At 44.4% G+C, this 27,915-nt stretch overlaps 1 protein-coding gene across 1 annotated transcript; it reads left to right on the forward strand.

The window, feature by feature from the left end:
• Positions 1-390: 390 nt before the first annotated feature.
• DUSP14 (dual specificity phosphatase 14) lies at positions 391-27,915 on the forward strand. Its single transcript, XM_059379740.1, has 3 exons — positions 391-511; positions 24,203-24,291; positions 26,594-27,915. The coding sequence occupies exon 3, from the start codon at positions 26,685-26,687 to the stop codon at positions 27,279-27,281; it is 597 nt and encodes a 198-aa protein (XP_059235723.1). The 5' UTR covers positions 391-511; positions 24,203-24,291; positions 26,594-26,684; the 3' UTR covers positions 27,282-27,915.

Here is a 27,915-nt window from a genome sequence, read left to right on the forward strand (position 1 = left end):
GGTGATTAGTCACTTACTGCAGTCTTCACACCTTTTATATTTGTATTGTCGCCTTGCCTTTAACCCTCTCGCGTCCAGGAAGTACCCCACTACGCCACCCCTGCGTCTCAGCCCCAACGCTGAAGTGGCGACGAGAGGGGTCGTATATTGTGAAACACATGAGGAGACTCCTGGGGCGCCGGCCCGAGGGGCGCCCAGAAGAGTAGGGGGCGCGCCCCGCGGCTTGGCTCGGCGGTCAACGGAGCAGTGCGCACGCGCTACGCCCGCCACTCCGCGCGTTCCCCGCCGGCTCCCCCCACCTCCCCGCAGCGCTCCTCCAGCGCGGAAGCCCCTCCCCCGCCCCGAGGGGCCCGCCCCCCGCTCGGGAGAGGGCGGCGGGGCGCAGGGAGCGTGCGCGCGGCCCGCCCCGGGCGCGGGCGGGGGGAGAAGGAGGGGCACGCGCGGCGGGCAGCCCGCAGAATCCGGGAGCCGCGCAGGAGGACGGAGTGCCAGTCGCCGCGGGGCCGAGCCGGTAGGGGGCCGCGGGCCCCGGCGAGGACCGGGGCGGGGGGCGGAGCGGGCGGGACTTGGCTCTGACGCGACTCTTGGGGGGACACTGGCGGGACCCGGCGGCCGGGGCCCCGCGCGACCCTCGTCTCTGGAAACTTTTTATGCCGGCCCCCACACCTGCTCTCGGGCGGTTCTCGCATCCTCTGGGCGGCCGGGAGGGGCGAGGCCCGGGGCACTCCTCCGCGCCCCCTCCTCGCCGCCCGACCTCCCCGCCTCGCCGGCTGTGGGTGCGCGCCCCCCGACTGCGCCCTGGTGCGACCGACGCCCCGGCCCCGCGTACCGGCCCTCGGGCTCCTTGGCCGGCATCCTGTAGGCTCCCCTCCCCTCCTCCTTCTTCCTGACCCTCTGCACTCCGGCCGCGCCACGGTCTCTCCACCTCCTAGCCGGCGGTCCTCATCCACTCGCTCCGAGCCTCTCGAGCTGTCGGCGGCCCTTTGCATCTTTCATAGGTTTTTGGTGCATTGATAGAAGCAACTTGACTTTCAGCAATGCCAAGTATTCAACTTGAGTGTTTCTCTGCGGTGGTAGATTGGGGTGCACAGTGCTAACGTGTCTCTCTATTTCTCCTAAGTACCCTCGCTTCAAAGCAAGTTGAGTTGTTTGTGAGAGGAGTCGCCTGCTGGAGCTGCCTTAGTGGATTGTATAACTATATTTTATTTAGGTGGATGTTGCCATTGGTACCAGCCAGTGTTATGGTAACTGGGCGTCCCAAAGGCAAGGGAAGGAGGAGTGACTTACAATTGCAGTTTTACTGTCTAGGGATTAAAAAAGAAACAAACAATCTACCTTGTACTTTTCATCCAGCAGGACCTCAAGGCATTTGGCAAGTGTTAACTAGCCGTTCTTTGTAGTTTTATAGGAGGGGTAGGCAGAGAGCATTGCCATCCCGTTTTACAGATGTAAAAACAGAGGCAAAGAACCAGGTCCTGATTCCTTACATTTACAGAAGTAAAATGGAATGTTGGAACATCTTCCCTGAAGTTGTACAGATCAGTTAAAAGTCAAAGAGGCTGGGGCCAGGTGTCAGCAGCCCTGTGCTTGAGACTGTCAGCTCTGTCACAAAGTTAAGTGATTCTGGACAAGTCACAGCTGCTCCCTCCATGTTTCCTGTTGTTTAAAATGAGGGGAACAAAGGTGCTGCCTTCTTTGCAAAGTTGTGTGTGTGTGTCTGGAAGCTCCACTCCCTTGAGCTGCATTTGGTGATTGTTAGTTGTTGTGGACCCATACAGGCACCCATTCTTGGGCTCCCTTTAGAAATGCAGAGAATGAGGTGCCCCCGGAATGAATAACTGTCTCTTCTTTCCTGGGGACACCTGAGAATTCACGTCAGGGACAGGCTGAGGCAGGAACCCTGACCCTGGGTGGGGGAAGAGTGTTGTCGGGTGGAGGTAGGAAGGCGCCCTGCACAGGCGGCTTGACACATGGGCCCTATTCCTGCCTCCAGCTCTGACTCATCTTCTGACGCTTGGGGGAGGAGAAGGTAGTTGCTTGATATTTTTGGCTTTCCCCCATAAAGCAGGAGACGGTTTCCTTCATTCCAAGTCGTTTTAACGTCAGTGTCAAACGTGTCTATGCTGAGTTCTCATCTGAAATCTTTCATATTGGTTGAATGCAGGTATGATTTCTATAATATTCCCTAATAGAACGGCATAAATGTGTATTCATATAAAATATACTGGTCAGGTGTATAAATCCAGGAAGTCCCTTAAAACTTTAGCATGAAAACCTTAACTTTTTTTTTTAAACCTTAACATTTTTAAATGATGGTCTTTAGAGAGGAATGTGTGTTCGGGGAATTCCTTTGTATTTGGGATTTGGGTGGATTGAAAATGCTCATTAATAATCTCTGTAAAACTTAGAACTTTACAGATAATGTTAAAGCCTTCTTTTTAGTTTCTTTTCCAAAAGTAGCTGCTGTGTGTATCTTTATCGATTCGTGTGTATCCTCTTAGACTTTTCTAAGCATTTTTATAATATCTGCACAAAGCGATTTTTTAATTGAAATGAATAATAAAATTAACCAGTCCTGTTCGTAGAGATTTGGCTTCTGTCTAGAACAGGTAGCATGCGTTTTAAGTACAGCTGGTTGTAAAGGTTCATTACCTCTGTTGCATAGTAGTATTTCTCAAGATGATGGGCAAATGACCCCTTCTTAAACAGCCTCAGAGCACTTCAATCATTAAGATCCTAGGTGTTACTCTTGGTTAAAAATGAAAACTTTTCCATTAAAGAAATTTTCTAGGACTACTAGTGTCTTTATCTTATAAGGAAGCATAAGAAGGAGCAGAAGGCAGGGAGAGTTGCTAGAGCAACAGCACCTGGGTATAAACTTACAGGGTGAGCATTTAAGGTAGTAGCTTTATTTATGTAAAGCTGCTCTGAGAAACAGGAAAGTGTTAATGTGGATGCAGTTCAAATCAGTACTTTTCAGGAGACACGGGAGTTCAAACAGAATTCACATCAAGAGTTTATATATTAGAGGACTTTTGCCATGCTGAAGGCCCAGTGTTGAATATTGGGGGGAAGGCAGATAAGGTCCCTGAAAATTGATGAAACTGATAAGTTAATAGTGACATTTAATTTTTTATTTTTTATAAACATATATTTTTATCCCCCGGGGTATAGGTCTGTGAATCGCCAGGTTTACACACTTCACAGAATAGTGACATTTAGAGAGGAAGTGTTCTTTCCCCACATTGGCCAGAACTGTAATGGTTCTGAATTCCTGGACGTCAACATTTCACTTACTTAACTTCTTTATTACGAATTGTAACACACAGGAAAGCGTATAAAACAAATGGATAAATTAATGATTTAAGAATGCACAGCTTGTAGAAGGTCAAGAAGCACCTTCCTTCCATACTTTCCCAAGGACAGCCTCTCCCCTCACCCCAGAAGTAACCTAGCTTCATTGTTGTGGAAATCGCTTCTTTTCTTGTCTCTCGTTTTCCCCCCTAAATATTAATATCTAAACAAGTTTCATTTTGTCTGTTTTCACCTTTATGCACATGGAATCAAAGTAGGTATCCTTTTAAATACTTTTTTGGGGGGGTCAACAACGTATAAGTGTGTGTGTATACATGTGTGTATATAGGAATGTACATACATGCACACAGTTTTTTTAAATTCTTGCAGCACAGTATTTTTTAAAGATTCATTCATGTTGTTATCTGTGACTGTAATTAGTTCATTCTTGTATGAACGTAGCACAAATTACCCATCATCCGCTGATGGATAGCTGGGTCGTTTCTGGTCTGGGGCAGTTAAGAACAGGGCCTACAGGTGTGTTTATCTGCAGCTTTACTAGCTGATGCCTCATTTCCAGAGTGGTTGGTACCAATTTACATTCCTCCCGTGGTGTCAGCCTTGAATTTATAATTCATTGTATTTGTTGTTGAACCACAGTATGTTTGGATATCACAGTATGTTTGGATAACCACAGTGTGAATGAATGAAGTGGTCTGATCCCTGGGCCTTTATGTACTAGTGTATTTATATATACTTATAGGTTTAATTGTATGGGTTGGACCAACATGCTACCTAAAGGGCAGAGATGGTTTTCCACTCTATTGGGTTGACAAATACCAAAGAAAAATTCTTCCTTTTTTTTTTTTTTCCCCAAACAGATGTGTAGTTATAGGAAAATTTAAATATGCAAAGTGAAGAATAAAAGTGTCTAGTTACCTAGAAGTCTTATTTTTTTTAAAGGATTTTTTGGGGGGGGGGGGGGGGGTTTTTTTTTAATTTTTTTTTTTTTTTTTAAAGTAATCTTCACCCACAGTGTCAGGCATGAACTCACAACCCCAGCATCAAGAGCTGCGCAGTCTTCCAGCCAGACGCCCCTACCTAAAGTCTCATAAAGGTTTTGGGTGATTCCTACTTCTGGGGCCGCTCGATGCCTTGATGTGGTGATTTGTGTTGTGCTGGTGAATGCCTGCCGTGTGCCCAGCCCTGAATGTGTAGGCCGGCAGCGCAAAGTTTTAGTGTGTGGTGTGTGCAGGAACCCAGGCCAGTCCTTGTTAGAGGACCCTCAGAGGACCCTCCGAGAATGCTCGTGTGCATGTGCGGGTCCTTTAGGAGGCGCTGAGCACAGACCAAGAAGGCTCCTCTTTCCCTGGCTTTTCCAGAGGAACCACAGCTTCTTCACTATGGGAATAAAGTACTCTTTTACAATCTTTAAAACATACTTTTCCCCCAGTTTTCCTTAGTGTAACATAGTAAAAGGAGTTAAAACTGGGTTTGAAACAGAATTTCTGCTTTTGAGGAGGCAGTTGCCAGATTAACTCTAATTGCCTGTGTGTGGTGTTGTAGCTGGATTTAAAGCTAGGTGTGTTTGGAGTGTGTGCGGGGAGAGACAGGTGGGAGGAGGGGAGAGGGGGAAGGGAGATAGGAGAGGCAGAGGTGGCGGGTTGTGTCAGGACAGGTATTGGCTGAGTACCTACAGTGCCTGGTATTTGCTCACAGTTTGCTTCTGTCCTTGCAGTAGAATGTTCTGCAGTTCTGTAGGTTTAGAAAATACCCTCAGGGCTATCCCTTTTCTTAGCTGGAGGGGTAAAGGAAGAATAATCCGACTGTGAGATTTGTAGTTCTTTTTAAATTTCTTCTGTAAGGCATCCTAGAAAATGGTTATGTGCTCTGTTTTCTGGCTTTCCATAAATCATGAGTACTTTCTTCACTTATATATTAAAGTTTTCTTCAGATTCTCTAAAATAGTCATAACTTTAAAACCTACTTATATATAAATTAAAAGTTTAAAGAAAGGATCAAAAGGAGCATCAGAGCCTCTTAATCTGAGTGATTGCTGGGAGAAGTCGTATTTGTGTTCTCTGGTATCCCTTGTGGTGGGCAGTAGTAGTTGGTGGAAGAGCTCCATATTCCACCTGTTACCGGGAAGTGGGCAAAGTGTGGGTGCTGTGTTCGTGGCCATACCGGCCACACAATGTCACATATGCCCACGGCCTTCCCACCTTGCCACTTGCTGTCCTCGCTCTTAGCACTGACCCAATTTTAGCCACCTCTACTATGGCACCGACAGTTTGGCCAGCTTTCCCCCCTGTCTTCTCGAAGTCTCTGTGGACAAAGGGGCCCTTTTGAAATTCACATGTAACTGCTGGTCTTAACTTCTTTGTCCCAGAATAGTTTCAGTATCAAAAGCCTAGGGCAGCGGGTCTTCTTGACTCTTTAGTTCTTTGAGTGTGTGGATAACACAGAGGACTCTTCAGGTGGAGCATGCTGCTTCTGTTGAACTAGTAAACATTTCTGTGGCAGATAAGAGCCCATGAAGCACCAGCCTTCCTCCACTGAAGAGAGACACCCATGAGGTAAGCTTGCTTGAAGTTTTGAGGAAGTACTACTGGTAAAAATAAAATCCAGGAGAGGACTGTCAGCATTGCAAGTCACACACAAATTTGAAATCAAAATTTATAATTAAGAATTTCACTCATTTAGCTCTTGTGCTGCTCTGGTGTCCTTGCCAAGTTCTCTTACCAAATCAGCTGTGAGTCTGGCTCCCATGTGAGGAGCAGGTGCAGGCCAGAGCCTGGAGGGGGCGTTTGTGTTGACAGCCATTTGTTGTAGTTAATTTCTTCAATTCCAAATAATTTTTATTTTTAGAAATTTCAATCATATACTGGGGCACCGCCTGAGTGATTTAGTCGGTTAAGTGTCCAACTCGATTTCGGCTCAGGTCATGATCACAGGGTTGTGATATTGAGCCCCACGTTGGGCTCCGTGCTAGGAGTGGAGCCTGCTTGAGATTCTCTCTCCCTCCCTGTCTCCCCCTGCTCGTGCTCTCTCTCCCTCCCTCTCTATTTCTCTCTCTCAAAAATAATAATAAATGAATAAATAAATAAATTGCAGTCATATAGGAAATTACAAAGAACAGGGGTGCCTGGGTGGCTCTGTGGGTTAAGCCTCTGTCTTCGGCTCAGGTCATGATCCCAGGGTCCTGGGGTCGAGCCCCGCATTGGGCTCTCTGCTCTGTGAAGAGCCTGCTTCTCCCTCTCCCTCTGCCTGTGCTCCATCTCTCTGTCAAATAAAATCTTTTAAAAAAAGAAAATTACAAAGAACAAATTTTTATCATTACCACCCCAAACTGGTCATACTCTCTCTCTTTTATTTAAAAAAAGCAGGATGAGGATTATAAAGTTGAATCTTCCTTGGGCCCCTCCCCTTCCTTCCCTACTGAGACCACCATGCCCCATGAATTTGATAGGTTTCTCTCCAGCCCACTTGATTTATTTAAATATCTGTTTATTGTGCATTTTTGATGAATGTCAGAAGGACACAAATCTTCAATAGCCTTTAATTTGCACTGTAACATAAATATGTTGTATTTAGGGGACGGAACTCTTCCAGGGTTAGAGGTTGTACATCATTTCACATGATTCTTGCCAAAAATAGGAGACGTATTTTTTTTTTTAAGATTATTTATTTATTTATTTGACAGAGAGACATCACAAGTAGGAAGAGAGGCAGGCAGGGAGAGAGAGAGGAGGAAGCAGGCTCCCTGCTGAGCAGAGAGCCCGATGTGGGACTCCATCCCAGGACCCTGAGATCATGACCGGAGCCGAAGGCAGCGGCCCAACCCACTGAGCCACCCAGGTGCCCCTAAGAGACATATTTAATGTTTTACAGAGTTTCAATAACCTGGTTTAAACTTTCAGATAAAAATGATCCAAAATATAAATTAAGTGAAACTTGTTTTCATATTGGATTATGTCTTTTATTTTTTAAGATTTAATTTATTTATTTGACAGAGAGAGAGATCACAAGTAGGCAAAGGAGCAGGCAGAGAGGGGGAAGCAGGCTCCTCGCCAAGCAGAGAGCCCGATGCGGGGCTCAATCCCAGGACCTGAGACCATGACCTGACCCAAAGGCAGAGGCTTAACCCACTGAGCCACCCAGGCATCCCTGGATTATGTCTTTTTGTTTGTTTACTTTTTTGTTTGTTTGTTTGTTTGTTTTTATGGAGCCCAGTATGGGGCTTGAACTCACATGCCTGAGATCAAGACCTAAGCTGAGATCAAGAGTTGGATGCCTAACTGACTGAGCCATGCAGGTGCACCAGTACTGGATTATGTCTTAAGTCCAAGAAACTACTGTATTATTTTGTTTAAAAATAATTTTAAAAAATGTACATTTGTGGAGTTTATTCCACTTATTCTCCTACAAATTACAGTAAATAATGTTTATCTTTTCCACAGTAGCTTACTTATTTTTTAAAGTAGGCCCCATGCCCAGCACGGGACTTGAACTCAGGACCCCGAGATCAAGACCCGAGATGAAACCAGGAGTCGGACACTTGACTATCTTAGCTGTCCAGGTGACCCTTAATATTATTTTAAATTATTTTTGCAGAGATACTTGCTAGAAATATAAATCTTTGAGCCTTTATCCCTGGAAATCCTGATTATTAGGTCTGAGGTGGGGCCTAGGAATGTGCATCTTAACCAGCAACTCATGTGATTCTCATGCAGTGGTTATTAGGTCCACACTTGGAAAATATTCCTTTGCCATAAGATGATGGCTTTGGAACATAATTTCAACCATATGTTTTCTGTAAAGGGCCAGGTAGTAAATATTTTAGGCTCCAGGCCACACAGTTTCTGCAGCAACTACTTAACTTCACAGCAAGAAAGCAGCCATTGTTAATGTGTAACCAGTGAATGCAGCTGTGTTACAATAGAGCTTCATTCAGGAACATTGTCATTTTTTTTTTTTTTAAGATTTTATTTATTTGACAGATCACAAGTAGGCAGAGAGGCAGGCAGAGAGAGAGAGAGAGGGGGAAGCAGGCTCCTTGCTGAGCAGAGAGCCCGACGCGGGGCTCAATCCCAGGACCCGGAGATCATAACCTGAGCCGAAGGCAGTGGCTTAATCCACTGAGCCACCCAGGCGCCCCCATGAACACTGTCATTTTAGTTCCATACAGTTTTTATATGCCATGAAGTGTACTGTTCTTGTGATTTAATTTTTAGCCATTCCAAGCTCATGGGCTGTATGAAAACACTTGGCGGGCTAGACATGTCTGCCTGCCGTGGTTTGCCAGCCCCTGATGTGTACCAGCGTAGAGTGAGGTTTGCTGGAGTGTGAGGTTTGCTGGCACGACCACATTCTCATAGCATGTGAGTAACAGTGATACAATCTGTATAAATTATGCTAATATAGTAACATAAAGAATTGTCATAAAGAATTTTGTGTATTTTCTTATTGTATTAGACTATTTTTTCAGGAGACAATGAGAGACAAGGGAAAAAACTTCAGGAATCTCTGCCTTTGCACTGCCATTTAGTTCAAAACTTGATTCCTCCCTTTGCTTTAGGGGGCCCAGGCTCCCAGTTGGCCTCAGAGCGTGGTAGGGCTGCTGTCCCATCAGGGAAAGGGTATGGAGCTTCGTCAGGGTCTCTCCTTCTAGTTAACCAGACTCACTCTGCTCAGAAACTTACGTGGGTAATTAGATGTTTTTGATTTATAAAGACAAGTGGGAAATTAATTTATCAATACTTTATAAGTGAAGTTACTTTGCTATGAAATCACCAAAAATGTGGAATTGGGTCATGGGTATGATACAGAAATCCTTGTAGGGAGAAGGTTGAGGCTCACTGCTTGGGGTTTATGAGTGTTGATGCACGCAGTCAGACAGTGGAGTAAGTGATCGAAGGTTGTCAGCTATTCACTGTTGAGCTCTTAGTCCTCTGAACTTTAAAAATTCCTATTTGCCTTCCTTAAAGTCATAATGAACTTTTTTTTTTTTTTAAAGATTTTATTTATTTATCTGACAGACAGAGATCACAAGTAGGCAGAGAGGCAGGCAGAGAGAGAGGGGGAAGCAGGCTCCCCGCTGAGCAGAGAGTCCGATGCGGGGCTCGATCCCAGGACCCTGAGACCATGACCCGAGCTAAAGGCAGAGGCTCAAATCACTGAGCCACCCAGGCACCCCCATAATGAACTTTTAAGAGATCTCATTTATTTAAAAAAAATCTGCATTTTCTGAGATTTCATAGTCTTGCCTCTCAGAGGGTGGTAGTGACTTTGGCAGTTTTGAGGCACATTTTTAAACTATTTTGGGTTTAATTGTTGTGTGTGGTTTTTATTTATTTATTTTATTTATTTATTTATTTTTTTTTTAAAGATTTTATTTATTTATTTGACAGAGAGAAATCACAAGTAGATGGAGAGGCAGGCAGAGAGAGAGAGAGGGAGGCAGGCTCCCTGCTGAGCAGAGAGCCCGATGCGGGACTCGATCCCAGGACCCTGAGATCATGACCCGAGCCGAAGGCAGCGGCTTAACCCACTGAGCCACCCAGGCGCCCCTTGTGTGTGGTTTTTAAAGTACTCCGCCTCTAGATGTTCTGACCTATATAAATCAAAGTTCACTGCTTAACCAAGAATCTATGATTCATATTTAATTTTTACCACTTCTTGAAGATTTTGAAGTATTTACATAGGCTCTGGCACAAATTGGTTTTTAGTTGTCACCAAACAAATTCAAATGTGATTGTGGGATTTTGCCAGCATTTTCTTAGTTTAGGCTTATCAGATTTTTCATTCCCTAAGACCATCTCATACCTCATAGCAGTTTAGGATTTTTTAGATTCGTATCCCCATTATAGATAAAGCACAATGAGATTGACCTTGTGTGCCTTAATTTCTTTTCTTTGCAGTTTTTGTTTTCTTCCTCAATGAAATGGGGACATTTTGGTAGTTTTTCGATCAGTTGACCTGTCGTGGTCAGATTGTATGACTAATCAACAAATGCACAACTCATGTAAAAGGGGTTCCGGTCCCAGTGGGGTTCCTACTTTTTTTCTATGTATAGTCTGGGAAGGCCTCTTCACCTCCATTACCTCTGTTCCTCATCTGGGGACCATGACAGCAGAGCAGTACTGATCCACGTGAGGCTGAGTGTGTTCATGGAGCGTCAACGAAATACGCACTCGAGTTTTTTTTTTTTCCCAGCAAGTCCTGTGGGACAGCCTGAGGCTAATCGATAGTGATGCTTCTCCACTTTCCTGTGTATAAAGATCACCTGCGACATTGTTCACTGTGGAATACCATTCCATAGGTCTGGGATGGGGCCTGGGATGATGCATTTCTTTCAAGCTCCGGGTTGATTCTGCTGCGTCTTGGATCACACTTGGAGTAGTGAGGGGTTATAGAAAAGGGTTTGTGTTCTCTATTTGGAATCTGAAAGTAAGAAAGCTCTTGAATGTCAAGAATGACAGTATGTCCTTTTTTCTTAAGATTTTATTTATTTTACAGAGAACACAAGTGGGCAGAGAGGCAGGCAGAGAGAGAGAGAGGATGGGAAGCAGGCTCCCTGCTGAGCAGAGAGCCCGATGCGGGGCTTGATCCCAGGACCCTGGGATCATGACCTGAGCCGAAGGCAGAGGCTTAACCCACTGAGCCACCTAGGTGTCCTTAAAAATTTTTAATAAAGATTTTATTTATTTGAGACATATATTACTAAAAAAAATTTTAATAACGATTTTATTTATTTATTTATTTATTTGCAGAGAGGGGGGCATGGCAGAGGAAGAGAGAGAAATAGACTCCCCGCAGGGAGCCCAACAAGGGGCTCAATCCCAGGACCCTGAGATCATGACCTGGGCTGAAGACAGTTAATTGGCTAAGCCTCCCATAAATGGCGCCCATAAATGGCAGTATGTTTTAAATGGACTGGAGAAAAAGCATGATAGTATCATCTATGAGACTCCTCCCTGAGAAACAGACAACTCTGTTTTTCAGCCCCATTGACTGTTTTACTTTGCTTTTAGCCTGTGCTTTCTCAGAATTGCTAAGGTACCCACTGTTTGCACCCCTCATTTGAGTCACTTAATGTTAGTCGATCTCCCATTGTTATATGTTATTCAGCTGTTTTATAGTGTATCTTGTTATCAATTTAGGGTGATAAAATGCTAGCACAGGATGATGGTTTATGTTATATCTTTAGAGCCCTTTCTAGCTATTACTGCATAGTACACCATTCCAAACTCAGTGATGTAAAAATAACCATTTTTATTTTGCTCACAGATTCCTGTAGAGATCAGGAATTTGGACCTAATGTAGTGGGGACAACTTGTCTTTGCTCCACAATGTCTGGGGCCAGTGGTGGGACAGTCAAAGACTGTAGGTGACTTGATGGCTGGGAGCTAGAATCATCTATTTGTCTTTACTCACATATTTCGCAGTTGATCCTGGCTACCCACTGGGACATCAGCTGGGCTCTCTGGACCACCTGCATCTGACCTCACCCCATGGTAACTCTGTTGAACTTCCTCACAGCATAGCAGCCGGGCTTTAAGAGCAAGTCCCAAGACAGCAAGGTAGAAGTGTGTGACATGTTTATAATCTAGCCTCAGAAGCATTATTTCTGCTGTACTCTTTGGTGGAGTTGGTCACATTGTAAGGTCAAATGGGATAGGAGATATTATGGTCATTTGTGGCAAAGACCTTTTCCCACAATCCCCACATCACTTAGAGTAGTGTTGAACTCAGTGAAGACTCTTGTGTGAATGAGTGGCCAGTAGTTTTAGTACCTAGGTGGGTGAGGAACAAATTCAAAAATACAGTTCCTGATATGAACAGATTACCCTGATACCCAAATAAATAAGTGCCTTCACCTTTTATAGTTATTAACAGTCTCTTCTCAGTATTCTACTCATTCTACTTCCAACATGGGAATCTCTGAACTTATCATATGGAAGTAAACTTGTTGAAGTCTGTGCTTCTATATATATGTCACCATAGGGCCATACTTTGTTCCTTGCTCTCATCAAGTGGACTGCCTGTGTCATTCTTTGGAGTGTGGTGTGTTCTTCATCCCGCAGCTCGTTAGTCTTAAAATGACTATCCTTTGTTAGGCTCAGCTCATGGGATGGTGGTGCACATGAGGACACTGAGGACCAGTCCGGTCACAACTACACAGGCAGTTGCTGTACAGCATGTTATGTGTCACCCTGTGGAATATCTGTGGCCAAACCAGAATGGTGACTCTGTCCTTAGCTTTATGTGTATTATGTTTGTTTGTCCTCATCCCAGGACCTCTTCATATCAGTTCACTTATGTGGTGGGAAAAGCAACAACAACCCCTCCTGCAGAAGTAAGATGTTGAGGTGTTTTAGCCAAATTTTAAAGCTTTCCAGAAAAGCAAGAACAATTTGCATCTTTTCATTTTAATACAAATATAACTCAACATTTGTTTGAATTTTTTTTTTAAGATTTTATTTGTTCAGAGAGAGGGGGCATAAGCAGGGGGAGCTTCAGGTAGAGGTAGAAGGTGAAGCAGACTCCTTCACAAGGAGCCCTATGTGGGACTTGATCCCAGGACCCTGGGATCCCAACCCAAGCTGAAGGCAGATGCCCAACTGACTGAGCTACCCAGGTGTCCATATGAGTTTTATTTTTAAGAGTTTTAATTTTTTCCCCAATGGAACATATTTCTGATTTAATAATGAAAATTAATGAGAAAAGTATCATTTATTTATGGCAATGTAGGCTAACATGCTTCTGTTTTAAAAAGGGTAACTTTATCTAGTTCTTAAAAAAACCTTATTTAACAGAAAGAGAAAATGTGATTATATAGGCTTTTCAGGTATTAAAAAAATAACAGTGTAGGCTTCAAGTATATACTGTGTCCTTCTGAAATTGCTACAGCTAAAAATAATTTAAGTCATTTTACATGGTCATTTCTAGCATCATTATGGCCATTTTCTGCGTATTCAATGTGAGAAGAGAGAAAGCAGTAGGTAGAATTTCAGTTTCTAACTGTCTATTCTAGTGGTCATTTGCTATGATTAAAAAAAAAAAAGTGAGAAAGAAAACTAGCCTCCATGGCACTGGGATGAATGCTCTGAGTGCATCAGGACACCAGCTAGTAGGTCCAAGGCTGCTCCCGTACTAGCCAGTGCTAACTCAAAGCCGGTGTCCACATCCCAGGGCTTCTGCAGTGCAGGGAGCAGTCATGTGTTACCAGCTTCTGCATCGAGATTACGGGCCACTTGGACGGACACTAATTCTGTATCCTTTCTTAGCACTTTAGTGCTTTCATCATCTGCAAGATGTTTCTTAGAACTTGGGGAAAAAAAGTACCTCTCTGGGGTTGCTTTAGGCCAGCTCCTCCTTTTTGTCTTGCAGCCCACCCCATCCCGTCTTCATTCTCCTGGCCAGGAAAGTGTTTTTTCCCTCCAAGTAGTAAATGCAGCTGTCAGAGCAACTTGGAAGGACTGAGTTGACCACCATGGACAGCGACATGAACTTGCCTTGGCACTGCCTCTGGTCATCTTGGAGACACGTGTGCTGCCCTGGGTGTGGCGACTCAGAGAGTACTTTGCTGTCTTGGAGCCCTCAAACATGCCTGTCTTTTACTCCGCTAATACAGTCCCCTCTTCTGTCCTCTAGTACACATTGACTAAGATGATTTTGACGAACTTGGGATGTCATACACATGTATTCTTTTCTCCTTTATGATCAGAATCTCCTGGTCCTGGCACTGGAGCACATTAGGGCTTCTTGTGCCTACTGTGGAACCACCCCTTGCTGAGGTACTGCTGCTCTCAGGGCGGGGCCTGTGTCCCAGATGGTATACAGGTCTGTGGCAATATTTCCCTATTCTGGGCGACAGGAGAAACCGAGTAGCTGAGCCCTTTTGGGCTTTTCTTTAAGCAGCATTCAGCCCCGTGTTTCCTGGCAGATCGAAGACCCCTTTCCCGCACCGTAGGTGCTGGCTGCTGGTATCACAGTGCCGCAAGGCAGGCAGTGAGGACACAGCCAGTCCCCACGGTCATGCTGAAAGGCAGCGTGTGGGTTTGAGCTAGGAGCCCAGACACCTTGGGTCTTTTCTGGTTCTGTTGCGGATCTTCTCTGAGTGGAAATCATCTCACCCTTTCTGAACCTTATAGTTTCCGATCTGTAAAAGGGGTCAGGAGTGTTTGTTAGAGGAGCATCGCTAATATTTGTGCCCTCTGCGTGCTCTCTGGCAGACGCTGTAGTTCGAAGCCGCGGAGCCAGCTCCGACAATTTGCAGCAGGTTTGTTGGCATGAGACTGACTAGCAGCAGCAGGGAGGGAGCATCATGTCTGTCTCACTTGGATTCTGCCCTGAGGACTCACAGTCTGTTTTCTCTGCAGTACCAAGTACCTTATCACTGCCCAACAGAGGAGAGTTAACGGAGTAAGTTAGGCTTCCGGGCCATCCATTATTCACCCCTGACGACACTTGGGCTGCAAAGACCAGTGAGTCTGGGACCTTCACTTGAGGAGGGCAAGTGGCCTCCCAAACAGAACGATAATTTGGGAGACCACAAGGCTGAATTACTATTAGTTAGACAGTGACTCAATAATCTGGTTGGAAATTTGATCAGCATCTTCCAGATTTTCCAGTAAGGAGGGAGTTCTCACCAGCAGTTTGAGAGCCCAATTTTGTATTTATCAGTGACTTTGCCTTTTTCTTTTCTTTTTTTTTTTTTAAGACTTTATTTATTTATTTGACAGACAGAGATCACAAGTAGGCAGAGAGGCAGGCAGAGGGAGAGGAGGAAGCAGGCTCCCTGCTGAGCAGAGCGACTGATGTAGGGCTTGATCCCAGGACTCTGGGATTAGGACCTGAGCCAAAGGCAGAGGCTTTACCCCACTGAGCCACCCAGGAGCCCCTATCAGTGACTTTGCTTTTAAAATCACTAGGATTGTGCCAGGGAAAGACTTGGAAGTGGCATGAGACTGTGCTCTGCAGCAGGAAGGGATGTTCTCCTCTGTAAGTTCTGCCCATTTCCACTTCCATCTAATGCACACATCTGCACACCTCTCCTTAGGTGACTGCTTCCTCTTCCTCTTCATGGTGTGATTTCACCTAAATACTGCGGTGTGCTGCTGTCCGATGCCGGTCCCCCAGAGAAGGCTCTAGCCTTGGGTGAGGCAGCACCCTTTAGACAAGGGCCGACTCTGGGGTGGACTAGCGACTTATCAGGGCCAGCACTCTGAGTGCCTCAGTCGTGAAGCAGGGAACTGGTGGCTCACCCCAGCGTCGACCTCTACAGTGGTTCTCAAAGTGTGTCCTCTGACTGGCAGCATCACCTCAGAAATGCCAGTTCTTGAGCCCCACTCTGAAACTCTTAGGGTGTGGTTCAGAAATTTAACAAGACTCTGGTGCATGCTGAAGTTTGAGAACCACTGCATTATGAAGCTATTACTGTTTCATTTATTTTTTTATTGAGGTGGAGTTGATGTATAACATGTTTCAGGTATACAACATAATGATCTGATACTTACATTAACACAAAATGATCATCACAATAAGTCCAGTAATATCCATCACTATGTAATTACCAATGTTTTTTGTAATGAGAACTTCTAATATATATTCTTTGCAGCTTTCGGATATGCAATACAGTAATATTAACTTGTACATTACATCCCTATGATTTATTTTATGACTATAGGTTTGTGTCTTTTAACCTCCTTCGCCCTTTTAGTGCCCCCTCCACCACCTCTGGCAACTGCCAGTTTGTTTTCTGTATTGGTGAGCTCATTTTCATTTTCTTTTTAGATTCCACACATAACTGATAGAATATTTTTGTCTTTTTCTCTCTTATTTCACTTAGAAAAATGCCCTCAAGATCTGTTCATGTTATCTCAGTGTAGGATTTTCTTATGACTGAATAATATTCTGTTGTGTATATACCACGTTTTCTTATGTGTTCCATCTATCAGTGGCCCTTAGGTGTTTCCATGTTTTGGCAGTGAACATGGGGGTGCATATGTTTTTTCAAGTTAGTGTTTTTGTTTTCTTCAGATAAGCACAGGGCCGTGGATTGCTGGATCATATGGTGGTAGGGTTTTGTTTTGTTTTCAGTAATCTCTACCCTCAGTGTGGGGCTTGAACTCATGACCCCAAGATCAAAAGTTACATGTACTGAGCCAGCTGGCACCCCCTATTTTTAATTTCTTGAGCAACCTCCATATTCTTTTCAGCAGCAGCTGCACCAGTTTCCATTGCTGCCAGCAGTGCAGGGGGCTTTCCTTTTCTCCACAGTCTTGCCAACAGTTGTTATTTCTTGTCTTTTTGTAACAGTTGTTGTAACAGGTATACAGTGATATCTCACTGTGGTGTAATGCACTGATTTAAAGATGTTGAACCATTCTTGCATCCCTGGAACAAATACCCACTTGATTGTAATGTATGCATCTTTTGATGTATTGTCGAATTTACCTTACTAATGTTTTGTTGAGGATGTTTGCGTAATGTTCATCAGGAATATTGACCTGTAATTGTCTCGTGTCCTTGTCTGGTTTTAGTATCAACATAATCCTGACCTTGTGAAATGAGTTTGGAAGTGCTCCCTCCTTTTTTATGTTCTTGAAGACTTTAGAGAGGTAGTATTAATTCTTTAAATGTTTGGTAGAATTCAGTGAAGGTGAGTGGTCCTTGATTTTTGTTTGCTGGAAGGTTTTCGATTTCTGATGCACTGTTCTTTTTTTTTTTTTTTTTTTTTTTTAAAGATTTTATTTATTTATTTGACAGAAAGAGATCACAAGTAGGCAGAGAGGCAGGCAGAGAGAGAGGAGGAAGAAGGCTCCTTGCTGAGCAGAGAGCCCGATGCGGGACTCGATCCCAAGACCCTGAGATCATGACCTGAACCGAAGGCAGTGGCTTAACCCACTGAGCCACCCAAGCGCCCCACTGATGCAGTGTTCTTACTAGTTGTTGGACTATTTTATTTCTTCATGATTCATTCTTGGCAGATTGTATGTTTCTAGGAATTTGTCCATTTCTTTTGTCACATTTGTTGGTGTCTCTTATCCTTGGTATTTCTTTTTTTTTAAAGATTTATTTATTTATTTATTTGACAGAGAAAGATCACAAGTAGGCAGAGAGGCAGGCAGAGAGAGAGAGGAGGAAGCAGGCTCCCTGCTGAGCAGAGAGCCCGATGCGGGACTCGATCCCAAGACCCTGAGATCATGACCTGAGCCGAAGGCAGAGGCTTAACCCACTGAGCCACCCAGGCGCCCTTATCCTTGGTATTTCTTTGTGGTATTGGTCATGACTTCTCTTCTTGCATTTCTGCTTTTACTAATTTTTTTTTTTAAGATTTTATTTATTTATTTGACAGAAAGAGATCACAAGTAGGCAGAGGGGCAGGCAGAGAGAGAGAGAGGAGGAAGCAGACTCCCTGCTGAGCAGAGAGCCCGATGCAGGACTCTATCCCAAGACCCTGAGATCATGACCTGAGCTGAAGGCAGCGGCTTCACCCACTGAGCCACCCAGGCGCCCCTCTGCTTTTACTAATTTGAGTCCTTTTTTTTTCCTTGGTAAGCCTAGCCAAAGGTTGTCAATTTTATCTTTTCAGAGAACCAACTCCTAGTTTCATTGATCTTTCCTAGTGTCTTTTTAGTTTCTATTTTTTTTTTTAAAGATTTTATTTATTTATTTGACAGATAGAGATTACAAGTAGGCAGAGAAGCAGGCAGAGAGAGGAGGAAGCAGGCTCCCTGCTGAGCAGAGAGCCCAACATGGGGCTCGATCCCAGGACCCTGGGATCATGACCTGAGCCGAAGGCAGAGGCTTTAACACACTGAGCCACCCAGGTGCCCCTAGTCTCTATTTTATTTATTTTTACTTTGACCTTTGTTACCTCCTTCCTTCTAACTTCACTTCATTTGTATGTCTTTTGCTAGTTCCTTGAGGTTTGAAGTTAAATCCTTTGAGAGTTTTTTTTTTTTTTTTGTAAGATTTTATTTATTTATTTGACAGAGACACAGTGGGAGAGGGAACACAAGCAGGGGGAGTGGGAGAGGGAGAAGCAGGCTTCCCACGAAGCAGGGAGCCCGATGTGGGGCTCGATCCCAGGATGCTGGAATCATGACCTGAGCCATGAAATGTATATGTTAAGTCCATCTGGTCTAAGGTGTTGTTTAAGACCGATGTTTCCTTATTGATTTTCTGACTTGGATGATCTATCCATTACTGGTGTTAAAGTCCCTATTATTACTGTACCGCTGTCTATTTCTTCCTTTAGGTCTGTTAATATTGATTTATATTTTTAGGTGTCCTGATGCTGGGTGCATAATTTTTTAAAAAAGTTTTATTTGTTGGGCACCTGGGTGGCTCAGTGGGTTAAGCCGCTGCCTTCGGCTCAGGTCATGATCTCGGGGTCCCGGGATCGAGTCCTGCATCGGGCTCTCTGCTCGGCAGGGAGCCTGCTTCCTCCTCTCTCTCTCTCTCTGCCTGCCTCTCTGCCTACTTGTGATTTCTCTTTGTCAGATGAATAAATAAAATCTTTAAAAAAAAAGTTTTATTTATTAAAAGATTTTATTTACATATCTGACACAGAGCACAAAGCAGGAGGAGTGTCAGGGAGAGGGAGAAGCAGGCTCCTTGCTGGGTAAGCACCCCCCTCCCGCCATGATGCAGGGCTGCATCCCAAGACGCTGGGATCATGACCTGAGCCGAAGGCAGCAGCTTGACCTACTGATCCACCTAGGCGCCTTGTAAAAATATTTTTAAGTAATCTCTACACTAGCGTGGGGTTTGAACTCACTACCTTGAGATCAAGAGTCACTCTGCCGACTGAGCCAGCCAGGCACCTGTTTGGCTCATAATTATTTACAAATGTTATATCCTCTTGTTAAATTGAGCCATTTATTGTTACGTGATGCCTGCCTTGTCTTATTACAGTCTTCATTTTAGAGTCTTTTTTGTCTGATGTAAATATAGTTACTCCAGCTTTCTTCTGGTTTCCATTTACATGTAATATCTTTCTCTGTCCCATCACTTTCGGTCTGGGAGTGTCCTTACATCTGAAGTGAGTCTCTTGTAGGCAACATATAGATGGGTCTTCTTTCATTCAGCCATTTTGTTGTTTGTTTGAAGTATTTAGTCCATTTACATTAAAAGTAATTAGTGATAGGTACATACTTATTGCCATTTTGTTCAGTTTTCTGGCAGTTTTTTTTTTTCAAGTTAGTTTATGTAGTATATGTATATGTATACATATACTACAAGTATATGTAGTTTATTATATGTTAGATTGTATGTTAGAAAATGAGTGGCGTAAACACTAGACATTTAGTTTGTTATTCCACAACAGAAATACACAGGCATTTTAGGAATAGCATGATGTCTCCATAAGTCATTGGTGCTCCAGACTCTGTACTTTTTCTTCTCTGCTATTTTTTTTTTTATTTTTTTCTTTTTCTTTTTTTAATTTTTTTTTTATTTTTTAGATTCACAGACCTGTACCCCGGGGATAAAAATATATGTTTCTTGCAGTTTTGTAATTCCTCTGTTGCTTTGTTCTCTAGCTCTCTTTGTGATTTGATTTTGTGGTACGCTTAGATTCCTTTATCTTCTGTGTACCTACTGTAGGCTTTTGCTTTGTGGTTACCATAAGGTTTACATGTAACAAGTTATAAGAATCTATTTTAAGTTGATAACCTGAGTTTGAATATATTCTAAAGCTCTATAGTTTTACATACATCCCTGATTTTGTTTCTGATGTCCCATTTTTTAAAGATTTTATTTGAGAAGGAGCAAGTGGAGTGGGGGCGGGGGAGGGAGAGCAGAAGGAGAGGGAGAACCAGGCTCCCCACTGAGCAGGGAACCAGATGCAGGGCTTGATCCCAGGATCCCAGGATCGTGACCTGAAGCAAAAGCAGACACTTAACTGAGTGAGCCATCCAGGCGCCCTATTAAGTTACTTTTTAGAGAGTGCATGTGTGAGTGTGGCGAGGGGGAGAGGAGAAGCAGACTCCCTAACGAGTGTGGAGCCCAACTCAGAGCTTGATCTCAAAACCTTGAGATCATGACCTGAGCTGAGACCAAGAGTCAGGTGCTTATCGGATTAAGCCTCGCAGGTGCCCTTTTGATATCCTATTTTACATTTTTTGTCTTTTATATCCCTTGACTAGTTATTGTAGTTATAGTTATTTTTATTACTTCTGCCTTTTAAGATTTTAGTTGTTAGGGGCACCTGGGTGGCTCAGTCATTAAGCATCTGCCTTCTGCTCAGGTCATGATCCCACAATCCTGGGATTGAGCCCCAAATCACGCTCCGGGCTCAGCAGGGAGCCTGCTTCTCCCTCTCCTATTCCCCCTGCTTGTGTTCCCTCTCTCACTGTGTCTTTCTTTGTCAAATAAATAAAATCTTAAAAAAAAAAAAAAGATTTTATTTGTCAGAGCACGAGCAGGGGTAAGGGCAGGGGGAGAGGGAGAAGCAGACTCCCTGCTGAGCAAGGAGCCCAATGAAGGACTCCATTCCAGGACCCTGGGATCCTGACCTGAGCTGAAGGCACCCTCTTAATTGAGCCACCCAGGCATCCCTATAGTAGCTTTATAAGTGATTAATCTACCACCTTTTTATATTATTCTAAATTTTACTATATTTACTTTCACCAGTAAGATTATCCTTTTATGTGTTGTCCTGTTACTAATTAGCACCCTTTCTTTTCAGCTTCAAGAAATGCCTTTAACATTTTTGCAAGGCCAGTTTAGTGCTGATGAACTCCTGTAGTTTAAAACTCTTTCTCCTTCACTCTTGTATGATGGCTTTGCTGGGTAGAGTGTTCTTTGAAGTGCTTTCTTTCACTGCCTTGAATATGTTGTGCCACTCCCTGTGCGCCTGCAGAGTCACTCAAAAATCCGAGTCTTATGGGGGGGGGGGATTCCCTTGTATGTAACAAGTTATTTTTCTCTTGCTGCTTTCAAGAGTCTCTGTCTTTTACCATTTTAACAGTTTAATTATGATGTGTTTTAGTGTGGGTCCCTTCAGGTTCATCTTATTTGGAACTCTCTGAGCTTCCCTGGGTGTCTGTTTCCTTTGCCAGCCAGATTAGGGACGCTTTCAGCCATTCTTTCTCCAAATACGTTTTTGTTTTTGTTTTTTTTTTAATTTTATTTATTTATTTGACAGAGAGAGATCACAAGTAGATAGAGAGGCAGGCAGAGAGAGAGAGAGAGGGAAGCAGGCTCCCTGCTGAGCAGAGAGTCCGATGCGGGCCTCGATCCCAGGACCCTGAGATCATGACCTGAGCCGAAGGCAGCGGCTTAACCCACTGAGCCACCCAGGGGCCCTCCAAATACATTTGGTGCTCCTTTTTCTTCTCCTCCTGGGAACTCTGTAATGTGTATGTTGGTCCCTTTGATGTCCCGTAAGTACCTTAAGCTGTCTTCACTTTATTCTTTTGTTGTTCTGTTCTTTTATTGTGTCAGGTAGTTCTGTTGAAACACTCTAGTTAATTTTTCAGTTCAGTTAGTATGTTCTTTAGCTCTCTGATTTCTCTTTGGTGCTTTCTTATATTTTCCTTTTTTTTTTTTTTTTTTAAGATTCTATTTATTTATTTGTCAGAGAGAGAGAGAAAGCACACAAGCAGGCAGAGAGGCAGGCAGAGGCAGAGAGAGAGGCAGGCTCCCCGCTGAGCAAGGAGCCCGATGCGGGACTCAATCCCAGGATCCTGGGATCATGACCTGAGCCGAAGGCAGCGGCTTAACCCACTGAGCCACCCAGGCGTCCCTCTTATATTTTCTATCTGTTGAAGCTCTCACTGTATTTACCCTTCTCCCAAGTTCAGTGAGCATCTTTGTGACCATTATTTTGAACTCCTCAAGTAAATCACTTATCTCCGTTTAAGGACTTCTGAGATTTTATCTTGCTCTTTCATTTGGAACACATTTTTCTGTTTCTTTATCTTCCTCTACTTGGTGTTTGTTTCTGTGCATTAGACAAAACAGCCACCTTTCCCAGGCTTGAAAGAGTGGCCTCAGGTAGAAGATGAACCTTATTGTTCAGCACTGCCTTTGTTTTGGTTTTCTCTAGAAACTTTGTGACTGTCCAAGCAGCCTATTTTTAATGGCTCCCAGTTGTTTCACGTGTGACAAGGCCTGTCAGTGAGGATCTCACTTAGCAGCTTTTAATATATGCACATAAACAATCCTGTGGGGCTGCAAGTGTGAGTCTCATTGGCCAGCAGAGCCTGGTCATCTAGAGGTGTCTCCCGGGCAACAGTCACAAAAATCAGGATACCAGATGGGTGTACAAGTTCCTTTCCAGGAGATAACTGGAAACTTGGAGTGGGACAGAGGGAAAGCACAAAGATGCCGTCCCCTGGCTTTGGTCCCTGGAGTGAACCTAAGTAGGCCCCCAGACGTGTGCCAAGGCAGAAGCGTGCCCCTGATGCTAAAGCTCCAGGACAAGCAGTAGGCTTTTTCACAGAAAAGGTCTGTTTCAGTTGTCTGGCTGTGCAGTGCCCTTGGGGTGGTAGCCAGTGAGAACGGTCTCTTCATTTGTTAGTCTCACGTGTCCTGGGACACCAGCCTTGCTGACCCGCAGGGCTGGCAGTCAGTAGGTGGGCCCTGGGTGGCAGCCACCAAAACCAGGGCAGACACATTGGGAAGCTCCACTCTGGGAAATACTGGCTTTCTGGAGAGGACTGCAGTGGATGCTTACATCCCTGTGTGTTTAGTTAGAAGCCTGCCCCTCAAGCCCCATACTAGAACTATTTTTAAAGCTTTTAATAAATGTTAAATATGAACATGTCCTAGGAGCCAGCCCTTCCACTCCTAGGTATTTAACCAAGAGAAAGGAAGGTGTGTGTCCACACAGATACTATACATGAATGCTTTATGTCATGTCATGTATCAGCTTTCCCAGGAATAGTCTCAAACTACAAGCAGCCCAATTTCCCTCAGGAAGTGAATAACCCATGATGGATGTGGGCCAGGGAGTAGTACTCAGCAACGAAAAGGAGCCGACTAGTGGCTGTGTGCAGCAGCACAGGGCAGTGTCAGAATAATTATGCTGAGTGAGAGCTGGGCCAAAACCAAGTTCCTACGTGAGGATTCCAGTGTAGAAAGTCTAGGAAATGTAAAAATATGACAGAACATCAATGGTTGCTTGGCAGTGGGGCTAGAAGGTTTGGGAGGGATGAATTAAAGGAGCATGAGGAATCTGGAGGTGGGGAGGGATAGATTTATTATGTCGAGTCACTGTATGTCGAGCACATGCACAGAATTCGACACTCATCCCGACGGACGCTTGGTCAGATGGTGTATGAGCTCCTACGTCAGTCACGTCTCACCAGGCCTGTAAAAAATCTACGTGTTTGAGTGTGATGGTTACCTGGGAGAAGCGGAGGGGTGGGTAGGGAAGGAACACATTTTAGGAACGCTTACATAAACGAAAAGCTAAGAGATCCCGTGTGGAAGGAGGATGCACTCCCTGAGTGCCGCCCGCCGCCGCTCTGGTAGTTGGCGCCCGTGGAGCTCCCCCTGCAAAGATGGCATCCCCTGGCTTTGGTCCACTGAGCCTCCTGAGCCATCTGTCCTACCGCACGGCCCTCCACCCTGCTGGGTGGACTGAGGGCACCTTGGAAGACACTCTAGCTTGTTCTGCATCCTTCTCAGGCTCTGTGAGCAGTGTCTTACTGCATTTCCTTTGAAAAATGTGTCTTTCTTACAGCCAGAACTGTACTTAGAGTTGTTACACCATGAGTTAACACAAAGATGAGACTCAGGTTGATACTGCTTACTGGCACATTCTTTAGTTAGCCTGCTTTCCACTTGCTAGTTTTATTCTAGTCAAACGCAGTTTAGTAATAAAACCCAGGAGGAATGCTTTAGAATTTCCTGATTGGCCACATTGTTGCCTCCTGTCTTTCTGCAGATCTGATTTGTAGCCACTGTGATCAGCACTTCCAATTAGGACTTTCCAGATCCTGACCCAGGACTGCGGAGTAACCAGATTCCTCACAAGTGAGTTGGCTCCAGCCCCACCTTTGTCTATGGCACTGAGGGTGTTCTTGTCCAACTGCAGTCATTTCGGGGGCCCCTACGACACCCTGGGTGGGGAGGACCACATTGCCCAGCAGGCCCAGACTGTGCAACAGTGTGAGGAAGTGATTGGTCTAAAATCTCAAGAAACCAGTATTTTCTATTTTGTTACCGGTGTCCTATATAGACATTATTAGAGAAGAAAGATCTTCAAATATTAAATTGAATTTTAATTCCAGCATGCATCTGAAGCTAATGGAATTTGTCCAGAACTGAGAATTGGCTGAGGATGGTAATGGTTTCGTTTAACCACACCCAGGTTAACTAAACTGCTCATGTTCTTAGACTAATATATTTTTAAAGATTTTATTATTTATTAATAAAGTAGATTTATTAGATTTTATTAGAGCATGCATGTATGAGTGGAGGGAGGGGCAGAGGGAGAAGTAGGCTTCTTGCTAAACAGGAGATCCTGGGATCATGACTTGAGCTGAAAGCAGATGTTTGACTGAGCCACCCAAGTGCCCCTAGACTAATATATTTAAAAAAAAATTAATCTCTGGGGACGCCTGAATGGCTCAGTTGGTTAAGCTGCTGCCTTTGGCTCAGGTCATGATCCCCCAGGGTCCTTGGATCGAGTCTTGCGTCGGGTTCCTTGCTCAGCGGGGAGCCTGCTTCTCTCTCTGCCTCTGCCTGCCACTCTGCCTGCTTGTGTTCTCCCTCCTTCTCTCTCTCTGACAAATAAATAAATTAATTTTTTTAAAAAAGATTTTATCTCTGCAGCCAATGTGGGGCTCAAACTCACAACCCTGAGATCAAGACTCACATGCTGTACTGACTGAGCGAGCCAGGTGCCCAGTAGACTAATGTAAGATCATGGCCTTGAAAGTACCTGGGATTATTGCCATGGAAATGCCACAGCATGTTACTATTTATCAATTGACTGATTTATGAATGATGTATTGCAGAGCTTGAGAGTATGGGGTCAGTGGAGGGGGCGGTGTGTAGAGGTAGAATCTTAAGCAGGCTCCATACCAAGCACAGAGCTTGAAGCAGAGCTTAATCTTATGATCCTGAGATCACAATCTGAGCCAAAACCAAGAGTCAGATGCTCAACTGAGCCCTGTAGGCACCCCTTAGCTATTTTTTTTTTTTTTTTAAATAATAAAGGGCTGGGCACCTGGGTGGCTCAGGACATGATCTTAGCCCCACATTGGGCTCCCTGCTCAGCAGGGAGTGTGCTTCCTCCTCTCTCTGCCTGCTTGTGAACTCTCTCAAATAAAATCTTAAAAAAATAAAGGGTTAAGGTGACCGTATTTCTTGGCTTTTCTGTAACTCATTCTGAATTCATTATCTTTTCAGTTTATAAAGGCAGCTCCTTGAATATATTACCTAATCTGGTATCATTTTTATACCTTTGTAAGCTCTCTATGTCTAGAATTAGGTTTAGGAAAATGTAGTGATCATAGCTATTGAAGTAGCCAACAGGTATATGAAAGAACATGGCTCTAGAAGCGATCAGCTTTTCTGATTTCTTCCTAATTACCAAGGAGCACTACTCCCCCTTCAATAAGAGCAAGGCCCTGCCACATTGTTCAGGAACCAGTTGTGCATGTTTCTGAGTTTAGAATTATCTCAAATAGGAATAGGATGACTATTTCCAATTACACCTGTGCTTTTTTTAAGATTTTTTTTATTTATTTGACAGAGATCACAAGTAGGCAGAGAGAGAGAGAGGAGGAAGCAGGCTCCCTGCTGAGCAGAGAGCCCGATGCGGGACTCGATCCCAGGACCCTGAGATCATGACCTGAGCCGAAGGCAGCGGCCCAACCCACTGAGCCACCCAGGCGCCCCTAATAGGGAGCTAAGTTTTAACATTGATTTTATATGTCAAAGTCTTAGGTTATTCTTCCTGTTAATCAATAGAAAATGATTTAGTTTACATCCTTGAAAGAACTCTATTATAGAAATGAAGTTTTTTTTTTTTTTTAAAGATTTTATTTTATTTGACAGATCACAAGTAGGCAGAGAGGCAGGCAGAGAGAGAGGGGGGGAAGCAGGCTCCCTGCTGAGCAGAGAGCCCGATGCGGGGCTCGATCCCAGGACACTGAAATCATGACCTGAGCCGAAGGCAGCGGCTTAATCCACTGAGCCACCCAGGCACCCCGAAATGAAGCATTTTTAATCCTTTTACTTTCCCCTTCCACAAAACTAGAGAGGGCCGTGATGAGTCCAGAATCGGGAGCATTGAAAGTACTGACTGACAGATCCCTGTGTTTTTCAGGAAGGAGAAGGTGATTCGGATTCCTTGGTGGAGGAAAACTCAACCCTCTGGTCTTGCTTCCAACGATGCAAGTGTGATCGCTAGCATCTTCATGAGCTCCAGAGGTCACAGCACACTTCCACGGACTCTAATGGCCCCTCGGATGATTTCTGAGGGTGACGTAGGAGGCATCGCTCAAATTACCTCCTCTCTCTTCCTGGGCAGAGGCAGTGTGGCCTCCAACCGGCACCTCCTTCAGGCTCGTGGCATCACCTGCATCGTTAATGCTACCATCGAGATCCCCAACTTCAACTGGCCCCAGTTTGAGTATGTTAAAGTGCCTCTGGCTGACATGCCTCATGCCCCCATTGGACTGTACTTTGACACGGTGGCCGACAAGATCCACAGCGTGAGCAGGAAGCACGGGGCCACGCTGGTGCACTGTGCCGCAGGGGTGAGCCGCTCGGCCACTCTCTGCATCGCTTACCTGATGAAATGCCACAGTGTGTGCCTGCTGGAGGCCTACAACTGGGTGAAGGCCCGCAGGCCTGTCATCAGGCCCAACGTAGGTTTCTGGAGGCAGCTGATAGACTACGAGCGCCAGCTCTTTGGGAAGTCGACAGTTAAAATGGTACAGACGCCTTATGGCATAGTTCCAGACGTTTATGAGAAAGAGTCCCGACACCTGATGCCTTACTGGGGGCTATAATGCCACCAAGGCCTGCATCAGCAGCCCCTTGAGCAGTACCAGCATCTGCTGCACACCGTCTGTTCCCCTTTTCACCTTCTTTTCAAATGGTTGACTTTTGGTTCTCCCTGAAGTGTTTTTTACACTGGGTGTTCGTTTATTTTAAAAGATAGGGCGGGAGGGGAAGAACACAAGGGGAATGCATACATTGCTAGTAACATTTTTAAAACCAACATTTTGGAATAGCGTTTATGAAAATCTTTAACTGGCTTTTAATCATTTTTAACAATTTGAACAGTTGAATAAACTGTTTGGTTCTGCTGTATTCTGAATCCCATGCCTTTAGGCATCATGGCAGGTCCAGGAGGAGCTCAGTGCAAAAATCACTTTGGGTCCTGATTAACCCTCTAGAAACCAGCTTTGCCCAAGGCTGCCGACCAGACAAATGCTTAGGGAGGATTGATACCAGCTTCAGTCTCTACTGGATTAGCCCTACTCTTTCCTTTCCTATTATTTAGTGACTCTGTAAGTTAAAAAGCTAAACCTTTATTATCTAGTTGTTAATTATAATGAAATCTGCTGCAAACACCCTCTCGGAATCATTGTGCCCCAGGACTATATTAGCATTATTTTTAATAAATATATCTGCATAACA

Source organism: Mustela nigripes, chromosome 16, assembly GCF_022355385.1.
Source record: "Mustela nigripes isolate SB6536 chromosome 16, MUSNIG.SB6536, whole genome shotgun sequence".
Taxonomy (NCBI): Eukaryota; Metazoa; Chordata; class Mammalia; order Carnivora; family Mustelidae; genus Mustela; species Mustela nigripes.

Bases quoted from the DNA above. Each gene is read 5' to 3' on its own strand.
- DUSP14 (XM_059379740.1), top strand. From the start codon at position 26,685: ATGAGCTCCAGAGGTCACAGCACACTTCCACGGACTCTAATGGCCCCT.